The sequence below is a fragment of the Pteronotus mesoamericanus genome, unplaced genomic scaffold (assembly GCF_021234165.1).
Source record: "Pteronotus mesoamericanus isolate MK-2021 breed Mesoamerican mustached bat unplaced genomic scaffold, CSHL_Meso_final contig_20, whole genome shotgun sequence".
NCBI lineage: Eukaryota > Metazoa > Chordata > Mammalia > Chiroptera > Mormoopidae > Pteronotus > Pteronotus mesoamericanus.
The window spans coordinates 84,843,525-84,860,988 of record NW_026555085.1 but is presented as its reverse complement, the minus strand read 5'-3'; the positions used below and the strand labels follow the sequence as shown (position 1 = coordinate 84,860,988).

Sequence of the window (17,464 nt, the reverse complement as noted above, 5' to 3'; positions counted from 1 at the left end):
TCATCTCCCCTTTAACACCAACACTATTGTCCCGGCTGGGTGGCTCAGTTGGTAGGAGCATCATCCTGCACCACGAAAGGTTGCCGGTTTGATCCTTGGTCAGGGCACATATGGGAGTCAATCGATGGTTGTTTCTCTCTCATACCAATGTTTCTCTCTCTCTGTCTTTTTCTCCCTCCCTCTCTCTCTAAAATCAATTTTAAAAATATACCCCTGAGTAAGGATTAATAAGTAAATACATAAATACATAAATAAATACCAACGTTACTACAAAGTTTAGAGTTCAGAGGGTATTACCAGCAAGTAAGTGACGGATGATGCGGCGAAGGCTAGAAGACAAGGAGCACCAAGAAGGTGCAAAGGGAACACACCTGAGATGTGCTGCAAGTTTCTTCTTTGAAAACCTAAGTTAGCTTCTAAGCGATGGAAACTTCCCTCAGAGGAGGAGGAAATAAGGAGTCTAGATTCAGAAGTCTGACACAGCATGGAGGCACTAGAAAATCTGGTATTGTCTTCATGTACTGCAGTATGTCTGCTTTCCCTTCTAGAAGTAGGCTTTGGGAGAGCAGGGGAAGTGTCTCTTTTATTTGCTGCTGAGAACAATGCCTAGCACATGATAGTGCAGCAAATATGTGTTAAATTATGAATGAATGGATGGATGGATGAATGAGTGAATGAGTGAATGAGTACTCCTCAGAAGCCATCACTATTCCTTGCTAAAGAGACAATTCTACCAAGAACTTGAAAGAGACTACACAAAAGGAAAAAGAAGCCAGAATATATTTTCTCTCTTGAGCCTTTTTAAAAATATATCTTTGACTCTCCTGTGCTTTAAAGTATAGTTGTAGTGCCTCTAAAGAGATGTGATAAAATTTTTTTTGGTAAGAAAGATAATATAATGAATCATGGGCAAAGAAGAGATGACCTAGTTTAATCAGATTTCCAAGAAGATATGAAAAAGATCTAACATAGCTCACAATGATGTCTCCACTTTATCCTTTTAAGGACTCATTTAGTTTGACTTACTCAAAAGTTACTCAAAAATATTTATCGGATTCATGGGAACTGAAGGTGGGAATGGAAAGGAAGGGGCATTACTTGAGTGGGGCTCAGGGCCACCATAAACTGGGAAGACCAATGAGTGTGGCAGCGAGCCCTGAGGAGAGCCAGAGGGTGTGGAGGGGGTGAGGTACACTAGGGACATTAGTCAGAGAGCTTCCAATAAATGAAGAAAAGGAAGAACCAGTCAGAGACTTCACTTGCTTTGAAGCACTGGTAGCTATAACTGCCAAGCACATTGCTTGTAATCACCCTATCAGCCAAATAGGGGCTGGCAGCCTCTTTGCCTCTAGGGCTCAAATTCCCTTAAGACTTCATGAGTTCCTCCATCCACTCACCTGTGAGCACCTTGCACAATTCCTGCCCTACCCTGCCCTCCTGTCCGCCAATCCTCAGAGTGCTTTGGCCTTTGTACAGCGAATGAATCCTTAATCCCTACAAAGTCAAGCTTCCACATCAAAATGACTTACAACATATGTCCTTGGAAGCAATTTTTTTTACTGTCATAATTTCCCAAATAATGATAAAATGTATTAACAAATAAAATTTGTAATTGCTCCAAGGAACTGTTGTTAAACTCACTTGAAGATGCTCCCCATGAGGATTCTAATTTCCTCTTCTGTTCAGAGCTCTGCTCTCATTCAGGGGAACACTGGTGGCCAGACCAGTCCCACTCGCAACCATGACGCCTAAACATAGCTTCCTAGGCTTCCTCATCAGCTTCTTCTTGATGGGTGTAGCAGGTAAGTGCTTCATTTCTTTTTCGTTGCTCACAGTTTTGTCACCTGAGTGTGCTCAAGGGACTGCTAGAAAGGGCACTGATGCTTTCCTGGGCTTTGTAAAAATTTCAGCTCTCTTCTGTCATGAAATATTCAGAACAGATGTGGGGTCAGTTTCTGTCTGCAGCCTGAATAGCTCCACATGGGCTTATTGAGTAGCTACTCCAGAGGAGGCACTCCTAGTGGGTGCAAAAAACTCCATCCAGGACCAATGCGCATCCACCTCTGCCTCCTTACCATTTCTTTTACCTTCAGGGGACATGATAGCACAATGGGTACAAGCAGTCTCCTAAGTCAGACTGTCTGAGTCTAGATTTCAGCTCTGCCTCTTTACTCTTTAAAACAAACCTTGGGCAATTGACTTACGACCCCTGTGCTTAAAATCTGTCATCTGTGGAATGGGAATTCTGTGTGTTGTGAGGATTAAATTAATGGATGAATATAAGTACTTAGAGCCATGCCTGGTGCAGACTAGAAACAGTAAAAGACATGTGAGAATTTGCTCTTGGTGTTCCTGGAGAACTCTTCAAGAGAAGAGGCCCTCTTATCACCTCAGCACACCTCTGAGCAAAGCCATCAGGACCCCCAGTTGACAGATGGATACCTCTGGGTGTAAGTGGCTCACGTAAGTCTCCTGAAACTGTACAGCTGCTTCGTGACTGACAACATAAAAGCAATTCCAGCCTCCCTATCCCAGAAATGTGTGGAGTTATGTAGACTATGCCTTTGGCCCAATATGGCAGGCATCCATATGCCACCGGAATGGCGCTGGCCCTGCATCTTACCACAACTGTAACCTTGGGCAAGATATGCAACTTCTTTAAGTCTCAGCTTCCATATTGTAAAAATAGTAATAAAAACACCTGCCTTATTTGCTGTTTATGAGAGTGGAATTAGAAGTAAAGCTTTGAGCATTGTGCCTGATACATGTTTAATATTCATATGTGGTCAGTATTCAATGACTGCTAGCTGGGAGGAAGAGGGAAAGGAGGAGGAAAAGGGGGAATATCTCCAGCCTTTAGCTGTTTTACTCTTTCCATTAGCTCCTCTCTCCAAAGCTTTGTTCTTGGTTTTCTGTGGCGACAGGCAGGCTCTGGAGTTTGCTGCTGCACAAGTTCCTTCTGCTCCTCAGGGCTTAGTTTTTAGTCTGTAAGACAAAGGTCACAATAGTACCTTTTTCATAGGAGAGCTGAGCAGTGTACATGAGTTACTGCAGGTAAAAGCCCCTGAGTGTCTGATACAGAGTGATTTGCTATTGTTTTTGTGGTCCTGGTGAGAGAAGAAATCCCTAGACAAATGAGATAAGGGACCCTGAGCCACCTATCTTCAGGGTAGCAAACCAACTCTAGGCAAGGGCTTCAGGAATTTGTGCCTGTCAGCTCCTGAAAACTTCTGGAATTTCTATGTACTAAATATGATTGATTAGGTAGCGATTTTGGTGAGTAAAATTAATGGTGGCAATAGAGTCTTTCCAAGTACATGCCACCATTTGATGTACTGAAGGAGGTCCAAAAAATAAAAACAAAGGCCCCCAAATAACAGTATTATCACTATTTGGTTAGTAAAAAACACCTAAAGAGACATTAGGAAATAACAAATCTTGAATGTTCAGAGCTGAGATCATGGGCTTAGGAGTATTTATTTCTACTTCAATGGTTTTTGAGCAAAGATTTGAGGTATGTGGAAATCCAGGGATGACTATTCCAGGAAAAGGGATCAGAGTCTTTTGCAGAGACCCTCAGTGGAGACCACACCCACCACAGTGGAACACAGGAAAGAAAACAAGGTCAGGACAAAGACAGGATATGCTTCCTGACTCCTCTTTCTGCCCATCTTCCTACCCCTTTTTAGAAACTTTGGATCTGCTGAGGAGGTAAAGCTTTACCTCTGCCCATCTTAGGTTTATGGCTGGGACTCTTTAACAAAAAGAAATATTGACAAGATAAAAACAGGCTACTAATGCATGCAGAGCACATCACAAAGGAGAAACCTAAATAAAGAGTAACTCAAATTGGTGAGTTAGAATGCTAGCTTATTTAGCATCTTCAGGGGGGGAAAAAATACATTTGTAGAGACATGACAGAAGAAATGCAAGCAATTTTAGGCTTCCAAAAGTGGAAAACTCTGGAAAAATTAAATATGACAGGAAGATAGATTGTTTGCAGGTTCCTCAGGTTCCGTCTCTGAGCTGATATGAGTCTATCTCCAGTAAAAGGAGACTTTATATCCTGCCTTTAGGCAGAAAAGGGGGGAGGGTTTAAAAAACTTTTCCTGAATTTATTGCTCACTTGCCTTGAGCTCAAAATAATTTTTATGTCAAAGAAGCATATTTTGGGGCGATGTATTCTGGTTTTCTTCAGATTCTAGAATAAAATTTTGTCAAAGGTCTCTTGCCTCCATGGGACTAAGTGCAGGTGAGATTGGGCCACACATGCCTCGTGATCTGAAGAGGAAAGTACAAGCCACATGCAAAATAATCTCCTTTCCTGCCTTGATTGCTGTTGAGACTCTTCTCAGGGACACTAGGCCCCATGGCAGGGTCTTGGACAGTCTCCCTGGGCAAGACCATTACCCGTTTATCTGAGCAACTGTGCTTGGCTCCTGGAAGCCAGGATGCAGGCAGGTAAGCTCACCCATGAAGGAGTGGGACAGCAAAGGCCGGCTACCTGGAATGCAGCTGGCTCTGCTGGGAGAGGTGGAGGGCACTGAGGCAGGACCCAGAGATTGAGCAAGAGCCTGAGAGAGGAGGAACCAAGTCCTGGCCCGAGACTCTGGAACCAAAATTGATCCCAGGCAAAATTCTGCCTCAGAGTGGCAGTAGTATAGTGACTTCTAGGAAGGTGTGTGAGTGGACTTGGTGGGGGTCTTTCATCTCAGTCATTACATTCCATGACCATCAGGGAAAGAACTAAGGACAATACTTTCTCACTGCTATTTACTTCCTCTACAGTTTGGGACTGGGGTGGGAGGATATATCACTTATGTATTTTTAGTCTGAAACACAATTGTTCTGAATCTTCAGTGTGCATAAAAATGATCACATTGAAGATTCAGAATGTTGATTTCTGGGCTCCGCTTCTACCATCTGCACTGATAGCAATGACTTTAAGAAATCTTGACTCAGGTATTACATTGAAAACTGTTGCTAATAACAATGGTGCCCATATCAATGTTCGGTGTTTTTCCTTCTCTTACTATTTTAGAAACTCACCCAGCCCAAGAGTCTCTGAAGCCTCAGAGAGTACATTTTCAGTCCCGAAATTTTCACAACACTTTGCACTGGCAGCCTGGGAGGGCTCGTGCCAGCAACAGCAGTGTCTACTTTGTGCAATATAAATTGTAAGTAATTTGAGTTTTCTCCAGCTGATAGACGTGGCCACTGGGAGAACGTGGTCTAGAACACGATGGAGTGTTAGGATCTAAGCTTTCTTTTCAGTTTCAGAGAGACTGAGAAAAAGCAGAGGTAGGGACAGGACTGTCTCTTCTCCCCTGAAGGCTACCCAGTGACACAAATGCATGTTGACATGAAGTCTGCTGGGGACATATGTCATCCTTTGAAAACCCAACCCCAAGACCTTACAGGTTCAGCCTTTAGCATCACAATAGAGTCTGGCACGTGGTGGACTCTTAAATACCTGTTTGTCAAGTGAGTGTTAGAGACGAGTTGCTTAGCACATAGTAGGCATTTAACTAAGTTGGCATTCTTGATACTTAAAAAAGAAGTTGTGGGACACATGGAGGTCAGTGTGTAAAATATACTTTTATCTTAAAAGCCATTTTTTAAGAGTGCGTTTACTATTTAGAAAACCCATTTCAAAAATGAACAACTCCTGTAAGCATGAACACAAATTGGAACATGCCAATGCGTGTTCGTCTTGTGTGATCTTCAAGCTAGTTCTGGGGCATCATTGCCAAAAGTCAGATACTATCAACTCCTTTCCTGGATCGAGGCCTGGAAACAGAGGTTCCTGATTTGCAAATGGCAGGTTTTATCACTCATACCTTTCCTGGGTTTGTTTGTTTGTTTGTTTGTTTTTGAGGTTCTTCCTTCCCTTACATAGTTTGCAATGTTGGCTGAGCATGAGAAAGGACTTGTTATGGTTTAATTTTCAAGGTTTTTCATCAGAAAATCAGAAAATCAGATGCAAGTATGGACCAAAATAACAATTTTTATTCCATAAATTCATCATGTCTCTCCAGCATGGAGTAGGTTCAAGATCAGATTTTTTTCATTAATTAACCTCTCACTAACTTCAGAAGGAATATTTCCAGAAGTTTATCAGTCTTTAACTGCTGCTGCTTTTCTTATATTTGGGAATAACTTACAAAACTTTACAATAAGTATTTCTCCATTCCACAGATAGATTTGTGCATGGTTGGAGATGCTTCTTGCATGTAGGAAGTTGGGATTGATATTTCCTTTTGTCTTCCTTCCCCCTTAGGCAGTCGAAATAGGTCAAAAGTGGCCCTATTTGTGGCCCAACATAAAAAGTGAATTAGAAGTTGCTTTACCATGATTCTAATGAGAGTTAAACTTTAGGAAAACATGGAAGAATTGTTTATTTATAATATTTTTCTTAAATAGGGCTCTCAACCTTGTATAAAATTCAGACTGCCTGGCTATGTGGTATTTTCAAAAGCTCAATGCAGATTTATATTTTTGAAATCTTTCACTTTGGTTGTATTCAATTCACATGGATCTGGAGTTAACATTTGTCCCAGTTGGGATAGGACAAAAAAAATATAAGGTATCTCATTAAAAGAGAGACCATTACAGCTGAATTCAGCTAGTAAAGACAATGTCTTATCAATAAATAACAATTTAAAAACATTAAAGTGTACTCAATCTCTGTTGTTGGTTCTATTTTAATGTTATCTTCTGAAATAAGGAAACTGCTGATATGTAGTTTACAAAGTAAAGACATCAGCACTATTCCTTATTCTGTAGAAGTCACAGATTTCAAGCCTTCTAACAAATATTCTGGAAGCCTTTCTCCAAGCCTCTAGTACTTGCTCCATTCTCACCACCATCTTACTGCATTTTCTCTGATTTGTGACTGGTAAGGAAGTAAACATTGATCATCCCGTTTGCTGTTACACCATCCCCTAGTCTCAGGATGAATCCATCTGTCTTCCTCTGCCTCGCTAATTTTTTTTTTTTTTAATTTTTATGGTTACTCTTCCCTTCCTTTCAGCTCCTTATTGCTGGACTCCTTTTACAGCCTTAACTACAATCCTCACTCAATTTTCAGTAAAGAAGTTGACCATATGTATTGGGTAAGCATCACTTGAGATCAAACATAGTAGCAACTTCTCAGAATCAACCGCATTACTCAACAACAAGCTGATGAGAAGTGAAGAACCACAGAATTGAAACCTCAGAAGCATTAAGGATGTGGAGAGCTAGTTCTCAAAAACAGAAGTTGATCCATACAACAGAAGAAAAACTTTACTAAGTATTTAAATATTTATAGAAGATATCAGGCTTGAATTTATCTTTCAGCAAGAGATTACTCTGGTTAACAAGGAGAAATCTTTTTAAGAATACTTTAGTGTAGCCATAAGCTTTCATAGTAGTACTGATATTGGAGGGCAATTTTCAACCAGTCTAAAAAATTAATAGACTGAAAAAACTGCACACTCGCTCACTGGAAAAACTAAACTCAGACGTTTTTCTCTTCCTTTCTATAGGTATGGACAGGGACAATGGAAAAATAAAGAGGACTGTTGGGGTATTCAAGAATTCTTCTGTGATCTTACCAATGAAACCTCGGATGTACAGGAGGCTTATTATGGGAGAGTGAAGACAGCCCTGGCTGGGATCCACTCAGGCTGGACCACAACGCAGCGGTTCACTCCCTGGTGGGAAAGTGAGTTCCATGCCTTCCTTTACATTTGTTTTCCTTGCCCTTGAATAGCCCTCATAGAGCTTGGCCAGTTGTGAGGCTCCGTGCTTTGTGGAGGTCCACACCATCATTTCACTTGTTCTAACACTCAGAACAACGTTAGAAGATGGTTTTTACTACCCCTATTTCCCAGGCCAGGAAATCAAGGCACAGAGACTTAAGTAGTTGCCCAGGTCTAACAGCCTGTATAACCTACATCAGGATTCAAATTCAGCTGCATCTGAATGCAGAGCCGACACTCTATTCCTCTGCCAGATTGTTACTTCCTAGGTAAAAAAAAAAAAAAAAAAAAAAAGGAAAAGGAAAAACACAGGAGTTTTAGACAGCAGAAAGGAACTGTACCACCCTAGACCCTTCCTAAGCATGGGGGTTAAGTTCTTGAAAATAATCATTAGAAGAAGAAGAATATTATAATCTAAGGTGTAAACTATAAATCATTACCAACAGAACTTATATAAAAGAGAAAAAAGAAATAGAAAAAAAAGAAAGTCTTTAATGTATATGCACACACATACGCAGAGCAAAACAAGAAAGAACACAAGGTATTTATTATAATCCTCAAATTGCAACTAGTTGTGAAGCTGTAGTTAATATTTGTAACTTCTCTTATTATTAAATCAATAAGATTTCCATCCAGCACCTCAGCTCTTTATTCTGGAGGAGTTTGAGTCCTTTTGGCCTTTCCTGGATAATCCTGACATATTTTTATCACAGGATATAGAGTTCTAAGAGATATCTCAGAGGATACCAAGCATACTTCTTCTGACCCCATTGTACATGTAACAATTCTATTTCTCTTTGATAATCAGAACCAATTGTCCTAGACAACACGAGGACCTCATTTTCTCCTTGTTGGTTAAATGCCACCAAGAGCTTCAAACAGTTAAGAGGAAGACTTAACTTTGAATTTTTTGAAACCTTTGTGGTCATAACCAAAAGTATCAAGATCAGGTGTATGAGAAACTATCGTTTCATGGGCCCTTCACTATAAGAATTGCCCCCCTCCACCACTCCCATGTCTTGCATCTTAAACCAGTGAATTCTGTCTATGGGGGAAATAGCACCACATATTGGCCACAAAATTAGAGCATATACCAATTCATAGATGACTTCTTTAGGTGTTGTCTCCCAAGCTGAGTTTTCCATTATCCACTTTATTTTTCTATAAAGCCATGGGTTGCTGAGTGATGAGATATATGGTAAGGCTTCCCTTCTTCCAAATTAGCTTAGTTCTTCTGTCATAAGGAATACTTTGTGGCCACCATGCTCATGAAGAAGGTGTTCATTGCATCTACGGTGTGGGGGTGGTCGGGGGATCGCTCATAAAAGCACTGATGCAGAGAAGACAAATCTGTAATCAGCAAAGTATTCCAGTGTCACTTGTCCTCTCCCTGTTGAAATGAATAAAAAAATCTATGATATAAAAAGAACTGTATACTAGAGTTGGTTACTTTTACTAGGAAATTGGACACTTGGCAGTCCAATTCCCAGCCTGGGCAAGAGGAAGTCCATTCCGTTGAGTCTATAACTAGTCTCCATCCATTTCACACAACCATTTTGTTCACGAACTCATCAAGCAAGTATGGGGCATTGAGGAAATAGGCCTTCACCACTCCCACCTAGATTTTTTAAAACACCTTTATTGAGCTATAATTCACACCCCTTATTATTATCCATATAATGTGTACAATTCAATTGTTAAAGTATATTCACAGATATGTACAACCCTCCCCCACATTCAATTTTAGAACATTTTTATCATCTCAAAGAGAAACTCCACATGCATTGGCATCACCCTCCTATTCCTTTGCTTATCCAGCCCTTCAGCCCTAAGCAATACTAATCTACTTTCTGTCTCCATAACCTTCCCTGTTTTGGACATTTCATATGAATGGATTTATAATATGTGGTCTTTGGCAACTAGCCTCTTTCATTTAGTACAATGCTTTCAAGGTTCGCGTATGTTTCACCATGTTTTAGGACTTTATTTCTTTTTGTGGCTGAATAACATTCCAGTATATGGATATACCACATTTTGTTTATTCGTTCTTCAGTTGATGGACATTTGCATTGTTTTCACCTTTTGACCATTATGAATTGTGCTCCTATAGTCATTCAGGTACAAGTTTTTGTGTAAACATATGTTTTTATTTGTGGTGCATACCTTAGGAATGGAATTACTGGGTCACATGGTAACTCTATGTTTAATCATTTGAAGAACTGACAGACTCTTTCCCAAAGCAGCTATACCATTTTACATTCCAATAAGCAGTATATGAGGTTCTGATTTATGCACATTCTCAGAAACACTTACCTGACTTTTTGATTATAAAACTTCAGGTAAGTGTTGCTGAGGATGTGGAGAAATCAACACTCAAAAGCTCAAAAGCTCATTGGATACTTTGCAAATGGGTAGCACAGCTAAATGTGGTATATGTTTCATCCAAAATTCATGGAGGTCTAACAAGCCCAGTGAGTGTTTCTTACCAATAGGGGATGCAAAGTAAAGCCACTTGTCTTTCACATGAGAAGAAATGTCTCAACAAACCCCAGATGAAATTTAACTCCAACATTTTGCTTCTAAAGCACCTGTAGTGCCTAGTACTCGGGCACACCAAGTACAATCAGTATCATGTGATTAATTTAGTGAACCAACATGTCATCCTGTGAAAGGACCAATGACTCTGTATATTACATGTGACAGGGAGCCAGGATGACAATGAAAGCTAAGTGAAAGGAAACTGTCCTGGTACTTTCTAATTATTTGACAAAGGAGGGGAAAATCATTCTCCAAAGCAGTAACTGTATATTAAAGGCTGTGCTGATTGGCTCCAGAACAGAGACACTATAATGAATAGAAATCACACCATGGTCACCGTCTGAGTACATTTACAATTACCCCTTTTATTATTCAATCTTTTTTGTGGGGGGAGAGGGTATAACTCAAATAAATGAGTTAAATATGGAAGTGATATATCTTACTGCCTCTGCATCATTCAAGGTGTTTTTGATGCATGAAACTCTGCAGTTTCCCCAGGGATACAACAGTACTTTTGATTTTCTATTTTGTTCAAAAGAAGAATTCCATTGGCTTCCATTTGACCTTTCATTTCATAATAAGTTTCATGCCACAGCCCAGAAAACCAAAAAGGAAATTGATTCTGTGAGTTGTTGTATGTGTATATGCCTCATTGAATTTGCTTTTATTACCTGACAGCTGCAAGAACCCACAGTGCATTCTGAGTCCCCAAAGATTATCATCAGCTCAGAATCAGGATCCATTATTAGGCAAAGCATCTGTACTTACCTTTCTCCATTTTGCAATTACCCTCAGGGAAGAATGAAAGAAGATTTATCTTAAAACTTGCAGCATTATTACCTCACTTGCCTTCCAAACTTCACCCTAATGATCTAACTGGTACAGTGTCCCATTGGGGCCAAACTATTAATAATTGGATCATGGCCAAATGCTAGATGCAGTCGAGTTTAGAAAAAGTCATATTTAGTTTTCTATTTCTTCAACTAGTAGGAGAGCAGAATAAGAATTGAGCCAACCAATCCATGGTACCCAACGCATTGTTTCTTGAACTAATTTGAGTTTCAAGCTCAGTCCACTGCACCAATTCTCTCGCTGAAGAAAAAGAGATTGCACGACTAAGCTGTTATACACCAGTGAGGGGAATTTTTCAAGACAGCTTACTCATTGTATTTAAGCCTAGAAATGGGGTCCAGTTTAAATTTATCCATTAAATAAAGCCTTCTTGATTATGACCCACTAGGATGCTTGGTGAGATTAGCCAAACACATTTGCTAAGATGAGAAGAAACTTTGGCTCAATTATATTTAAACTTAGATAGTGTTAAGAAAGGTTTGTGTTATTTCTAGACCCCATTAAGAAGAAAAAGAAATTAAAAAGCTTTAGGCCAAGACTGTTTAGGTAGACGAGTAAGAAAACCAGTGTATAAAAATAAAAGTTAAAATCCCAGTGACTTGCTGAAGCAATAGTAACAGCCCCCCAACTCCTCTGTCTCCTCACCCTCTAGCTTTGTCTTCTCCTGTCACAGATCCCAAGGTTTTCTGGAGAACATGTTTTGGAAAACACAGTTCTAGGATGTTAAGACAGCATGTTCCTAGAGCCTGTCATAAAGGCCTAATGAGCCAGCCGGATGCACTGACCCACCTGGGAACTGTTTCTGAGTAGCGGGCATTATTTTAGGCTACAAGGTTCTGGTTCCTGGTGTCTATCAAGAGACAGACTTATTAAGTTATTAAGTTAAAACTTATTAAGTTAAAAGCAGCATTTGAGGTTTCAGACACCCAAGGAATATATTTACACAGATCCAGGACTACTAGAGACACAAATTTGTGAGTCATTTGCATATAGTACAGTGAGCATTGATAGAATTGTCTAAGAAGAAAATGTTGTCTGGGAGGGAATGTTGAATAAAACCAGGTATCAAAGGAATCCAGACAAAAGTTGCCTCAGTTGGAAAGGTAAATCTTAAAAGGAGACTAAGACAAAATAAATGTACTTTTAAAGCTGAAACAGAATCTATTAGTCTTTGTAAATAAAGAATTATCTTTAAAGAAACTTCTCAGATAATTATATTTTAGTGGCAGAGGTACTCCTTCATAATTATTTTTGCCAGATCTCTAAACTTAATAATGGTTTGTTATTATGCATAATGTATCCATATGAACATTACATTTTTAAAATGATTGTCAAAATTTCCTATTCTTTCTCCAGCAAAAATAGATCCTCCAGTCATGAATGTAACCCAAGTTAATGGATCCTTGTTTGTGATTCTCCATGCCCCAAATATACAATACAGAAACCAAAAAGGAAATAATGTATCAATGGAAAATTACTATGAGCTAGTATACCGAGTCTTTATAATTAACAATTCATTAAAAAAGGTAAGTTCAGATTAATAGACCAATCTGGTATTTTGTTTTTCTTTTGTTCATTTGACTAACATTATAGCCATAAAATGTCTTCTCTCTTGCTTCTGTATCCTTCTTATTTTTTCTTATATATTTTTTAGTTCCTTCTCATTTCCGCCCTCACTGATAAGGAATTAGTGCTTGGCATTACCTTCAGAATTTGTGTCTGTGTCTCCATCTCTTCAGTCACTCATCTTGTCTCCACTTGACCTTCCCTGAATATCTAAAGATTGGTATTAACAATGTTTAATTCCATTTCACTGCCACAAATATTCATTTTTATGGACTTTCCACACTTTATTTGAAAGTGGCTTTTGGATCAGAGCATTTTATGTTTGTGCCGTTTTGCTATGACATTTTAATTCATTGTCATGTCTTTATCTTGATTTGGTGGTTAATTGAATGTTCCTTTTTGGGTGGCCACTTAACACAGGGTTCCTTAAGTTATGAGGACCAGAACGCCATTCAATCTGGTCCAAATAGAAAATAGGTAAGTGGATGGAGGGAGTTTAATTAGGAAATAACAGACAATCTTACAGTCAGAAGCAAGAGGTAAAGTACTGTCAGGCTTAGCAGAGAATTGGGAAGGCTAAATTGCGAAGCAGGTTTTTAAAGAAGAGCCCCAATCTGCCTCTCTGTGCTCACAAGCTGCATATCTACAGCTGTCTCCAAATCTACTCAATTCTCCTCACTGCGCAGTTCAAATTCTTGAAAAAGAGACAGCACTGGGCCAGTCAATCAGCGGCCCTCATGTCGTACTTGCACAGCCACTTGATCTGCCTGTTCATTCAGAACTCTGGAGAAGGGGGATGTTTCTGGGAAGAAATCCTATAGCCCATCTGCTACTGTGACCAGGAACAACTTACCGATTACATCAAAAGTAGAGAAAATCAGTGGCTTACTGAAAACCATTTATCATCCTTTTTATTTTCCATGTGTATAGGAGCAAAAGGTCTATGAAGGAGCTCACAGAAATGTTGAAATTGAAGCTCTAACACCTCACACTGGTTACTGTGTAGTAGCTGAAATATATCGGCCGATGCTAGACAGAAGAAGTCAGAGAAGCGAAGAGAGATGTGTGGAGATCCCTTGAGGGGTGTGGCGTGATCTACACAAGGAAATCAAAAGCTCTCTGAAAATGGGATGGCCCATGTTTGAAGGGTCTCATTGACGATTGTTTTTATATTTTCTTAAAGCAATGTTACTCTTTTGCAACTTCTTTGTTTATCCGTTCTTTCTTCTTTTATATTTCATCCATAAACTAAATTGAAGCAATGTGCTCCCCCCAAAAAACACATTAGAATTTAAAGAAGAGGAAGAGAATAAGGGCCATATGAATTCCAGAGCTTTACTTCTGAATGTAGCATCCCTAACAATAATCTCCATTCTTCTAAAAAATGTAAGAAGCATGAAATAGTAGGCATTTAACAAACTGTTGTTGAATTAATTTTTGACAAATGACATTATAGACAAGCAATCCTGAAGCATTCTTTTTCACTCTCTATGGAGACAATTTGACATAGATGTGCCAACTTTTATATGAATGAAATTTTTACATGAATGAATTATTTTCCTATATATTTCTATTTTATGTCAATATAATTTTTCATGCAGTTATTTTTTATTATAAATTATTTTTACTTAATGAACCAATTTTTTATCTATGTAAATAAGAATAGTGTTTTAAAAATACTTATGATCTCTGGATTGCTATCTAGATTAAGTTTATCCACAATAACATGCAAATACCAGAAGATATCTACTCAATTCAATTTCCCTTGTTTAGCACACACTCACATTAAGGTTGTTATATCTGTTTTTGTTTTATTTTGTAATATTGCCTTAGAAGAATTTAACCTTATTCTCAAAATCAGGTATACCATTTTTCAGCAACAAAGTAAAAAAGAAAACTTAACTCTAATTTATACCACACTTACTACTCTAACCTCCCTACAAAGAGTCTCTTGCTGGTTGCATGTTCATAATTTCCATGTACAAGGATCTTATGAATGACAGCTTAGGGATGTAGGGGATGGTTGAGGACCAGGTAGAGATGTTGGCTTGAAGCTGAAAGCACACAGTGGGTGATAGGTTACTCAGGAGAAGGCTTGGTGTTGGCAGAGATTAAGGTTCAGTTAAAGCCTTCCAACAAGTTCCTAGAGGCTTTACTGCCCACCCCGCATCCCAGGAAAGGGGTGTGACCTAAAGCTCGACGTAATCAACAGAAAGCTGCCTTCTTCACTTTGGGCTTAGTCTCACCTAAGTGTTTAAGGTTGTCTTTCTTGTGACAAGTTAGAGAATATTTGCACAATTCCTCATGAAAATTGCTCCAAAGTGTGATAAAAATATAGTAAGTACTTCTGGTTAAATACAGTTACACACAATAACAAGTGGATTGAAAATTATTCAGAAATGTGTGGAGGGAGAGAGAAAGAGACACAACAAGAGCTAGAGAATTGGTTTTATTGCTTTCTCCTGAGGTCAGAAAAAATGAATTTGAACATAGAACCAGAGACAAAAAGTTACTTTAATCTATGTTTTTGAATTATGCTTTTGCCCCCTTACTATCTTTTCTGCTTCATGTCCTTTTGAAGGGAAATTAAGACCAATGAGAGGGGCGAGGAGTAAAGATTGCATGTGGCCAACAGCACATATGTTTAAGAAATTCAACAGTTCTGAAGCATGACTTAGAAAAGTTATGGTTGCCTCATGAAAGTTACTAGGTAGCATCAAGTTTTAGTTTTATTTTGTTTTTCTTTGTTTTTGCTTTCATGCTTAGGCAAGTCACTTAGGCACGCTTAGGCAAGAATGAAATACTTTGTAAAAAATAACTGTCACATTCTTCCTCATGTTAGGAATATGCTGTCATCCTTCTTTAATAAATCTTTTAATTTTTGTTTTGCACTTTGAAAGAGTTGTTATTTGGGTTATTTAAAAGAAGGATAAAATGTATAAGCTCTCTGCTATGGTGTCAGAATTGTCCAAGACCTCGTCTCTGCTCATCTCCGTGTCTGCATCCCCACGCTAACCTGTGATACAGCGGCAGGTTGTACAAATTATAAGAAAAACCTCTGCAATTGATCTCTTCAGAATAGGGGTAGTCCAAGGACAGGGACCTTGACCTCAGTGCCCAAATATATAGATTTTTTTCTTGTAAGTTAAGACCTCAATTCCTTTCAGCATTTCTTCAACCATAGCTAGTCTCTGCACACAGCCCCTGGGCCTGATGTGGGTGGGGGCCAGTCCGTGGGCACTCCTTCCCCTCTCAGGAGCCCTAGGCCTTCTGACCTCCAGAGAGTTACAGAAAGCAGCCAGGTGTGCCTGACTGATGTTCTCATGAATGAGACATCTGCCAGATATTTGCATTTGGGGTTTTTTCTTCTTTCTATAAAAGATTAATCTAGAAGCAAGTGCTTTGCCACAAGTGAAACTCACTCCAGACACACTGTGCAACTGGAAATAGATATTTTAGATAGAAATACCTTTCAGCCTGCCCCCAAATCATACTGTGTCCAAGGCAAAGGGCCTGGGAGATGGGTCTGTTTAATCTAGGAAGTCTAGGAAGGTGGGAGATGGGTAAGAAGAGGCAATGTGGCAGCTAGCGTGGCCTCTGCACAATTTCTTCTCTTTTTCACACTAATCCCTCATTTCATCTAACCCCAGGATTCCCACAAGACAGCCCCTAGAACTCTATTCACTGTCTCCCTTCCCTGTCCTTCTTTGTCACCTTTTCGAAGGGGTCTTTCTCACCTTCCCAGTGCACATGCACAGCATGATCACCTGGTGGGTACTGACCCAGGTAGAGTTCTTTTCAAATATTTACACCCAGAATGGAAGAAAGAAGTCTTCACTCTCTTCTGGGCTTATGAGTTGTAAGGACCAACAAAGCTTGGAGCTGCATTGTTCAGCATTCCCCCCCCCCCCGCCCCCCGTAGAGAAAGCCCAACAGAGAAGGAAATCAACACAAAGGAATGGAGAGCAGAGATGGGAAAAGGCAGATTTCTGCTGGGATTCAAGTAAATCCAGCTGTGCTGAGAACTAGCCTAGCTTCTGAACTTTGAATTTAAATGAGCAAATAATTTGCTTTCCTCCTTTGACTAGAATTTCTATCACTTTCAACCAAAAGATCCTTGACAAATGGAATAAAATAAGAAGTGTGTGTGACAGACTTGTGCGCTGTGTTAACAAAAGTAAACTTTTTTATGTCTACTGTAACCTCTAAATATTGAGAGGAACATTGCTAGAAAGTCTGTATTTCTACAGAGGGTGCAATTAATGCAGTTTGACCTTAGAAAAGCCCTTCAAATGTGCCTGTGGTTCTGGTCAGGGCTTTATCAGAGATGTTGTTAACCAAGGTCTTATGTGTTCAGCAAATTCTCATCTTGGTTATATCCATTGGTTCACTTCACAGCTACCTTGGAACTAAATACATGTGGAATTTTATTTGTACTCATTTTTAGAATACTAATCAAAGTCCCACTAAATATTCTTCAGAAATCATACGGTTGTATGGATGCTATAACCAAAGAGCCAATATCTCCCTCTTATCCTATTAATATAATATTCAAGGTAGGAAAGTCCTTTTAGAATGTTCCAAGTTTAGGCCACAGATATTTACTGATATCTTAATAAATACTCAAGACAATGCTAGTGGTTCTATTCTATATACCGCATCTACACTGTCTGTGGAACTTGTTTCAAATGCTTACAGCACTCTTGTTCTCTTCTCTCTCTCTCTCTCTCTCTCTCTCTCTCTCATACACACATACACACTAA

At 39.3% G+C, this 17,464-nt stretch overlaps 1 protein-coding gene across 1 annotated transcript; it reads left to right on the top strand.

Moving 5' to 3' along the window:
* Nucleotides 1-1,741: 1,741 nt before the first annotated feature.
* Nucleotides 1,742-13,781, top strand: IL22RA2 (interleukin 22 receptor subunit alpha 2). The gene is made up of 5 exons (XM_054568950.1): nucleotides 1,742-1,802; nucleotides 5,042-5,177; nucleotides 7,530-7,708; nucleotides 12,492-12,661; nucleotides 13,632-13,781. The coding sequence occupies exons 1-5, from the start codon at nucleotides 1,742-1,744 to the stop codon at nucleotides 13,779-13,781; spliced, it is 696 nt and encodes a 231-aa protein (XP_054424925.1).
* The last annotated feature ends 3,683 nt before the right edge of the window (nucleotides 13,782-17,464 follow it).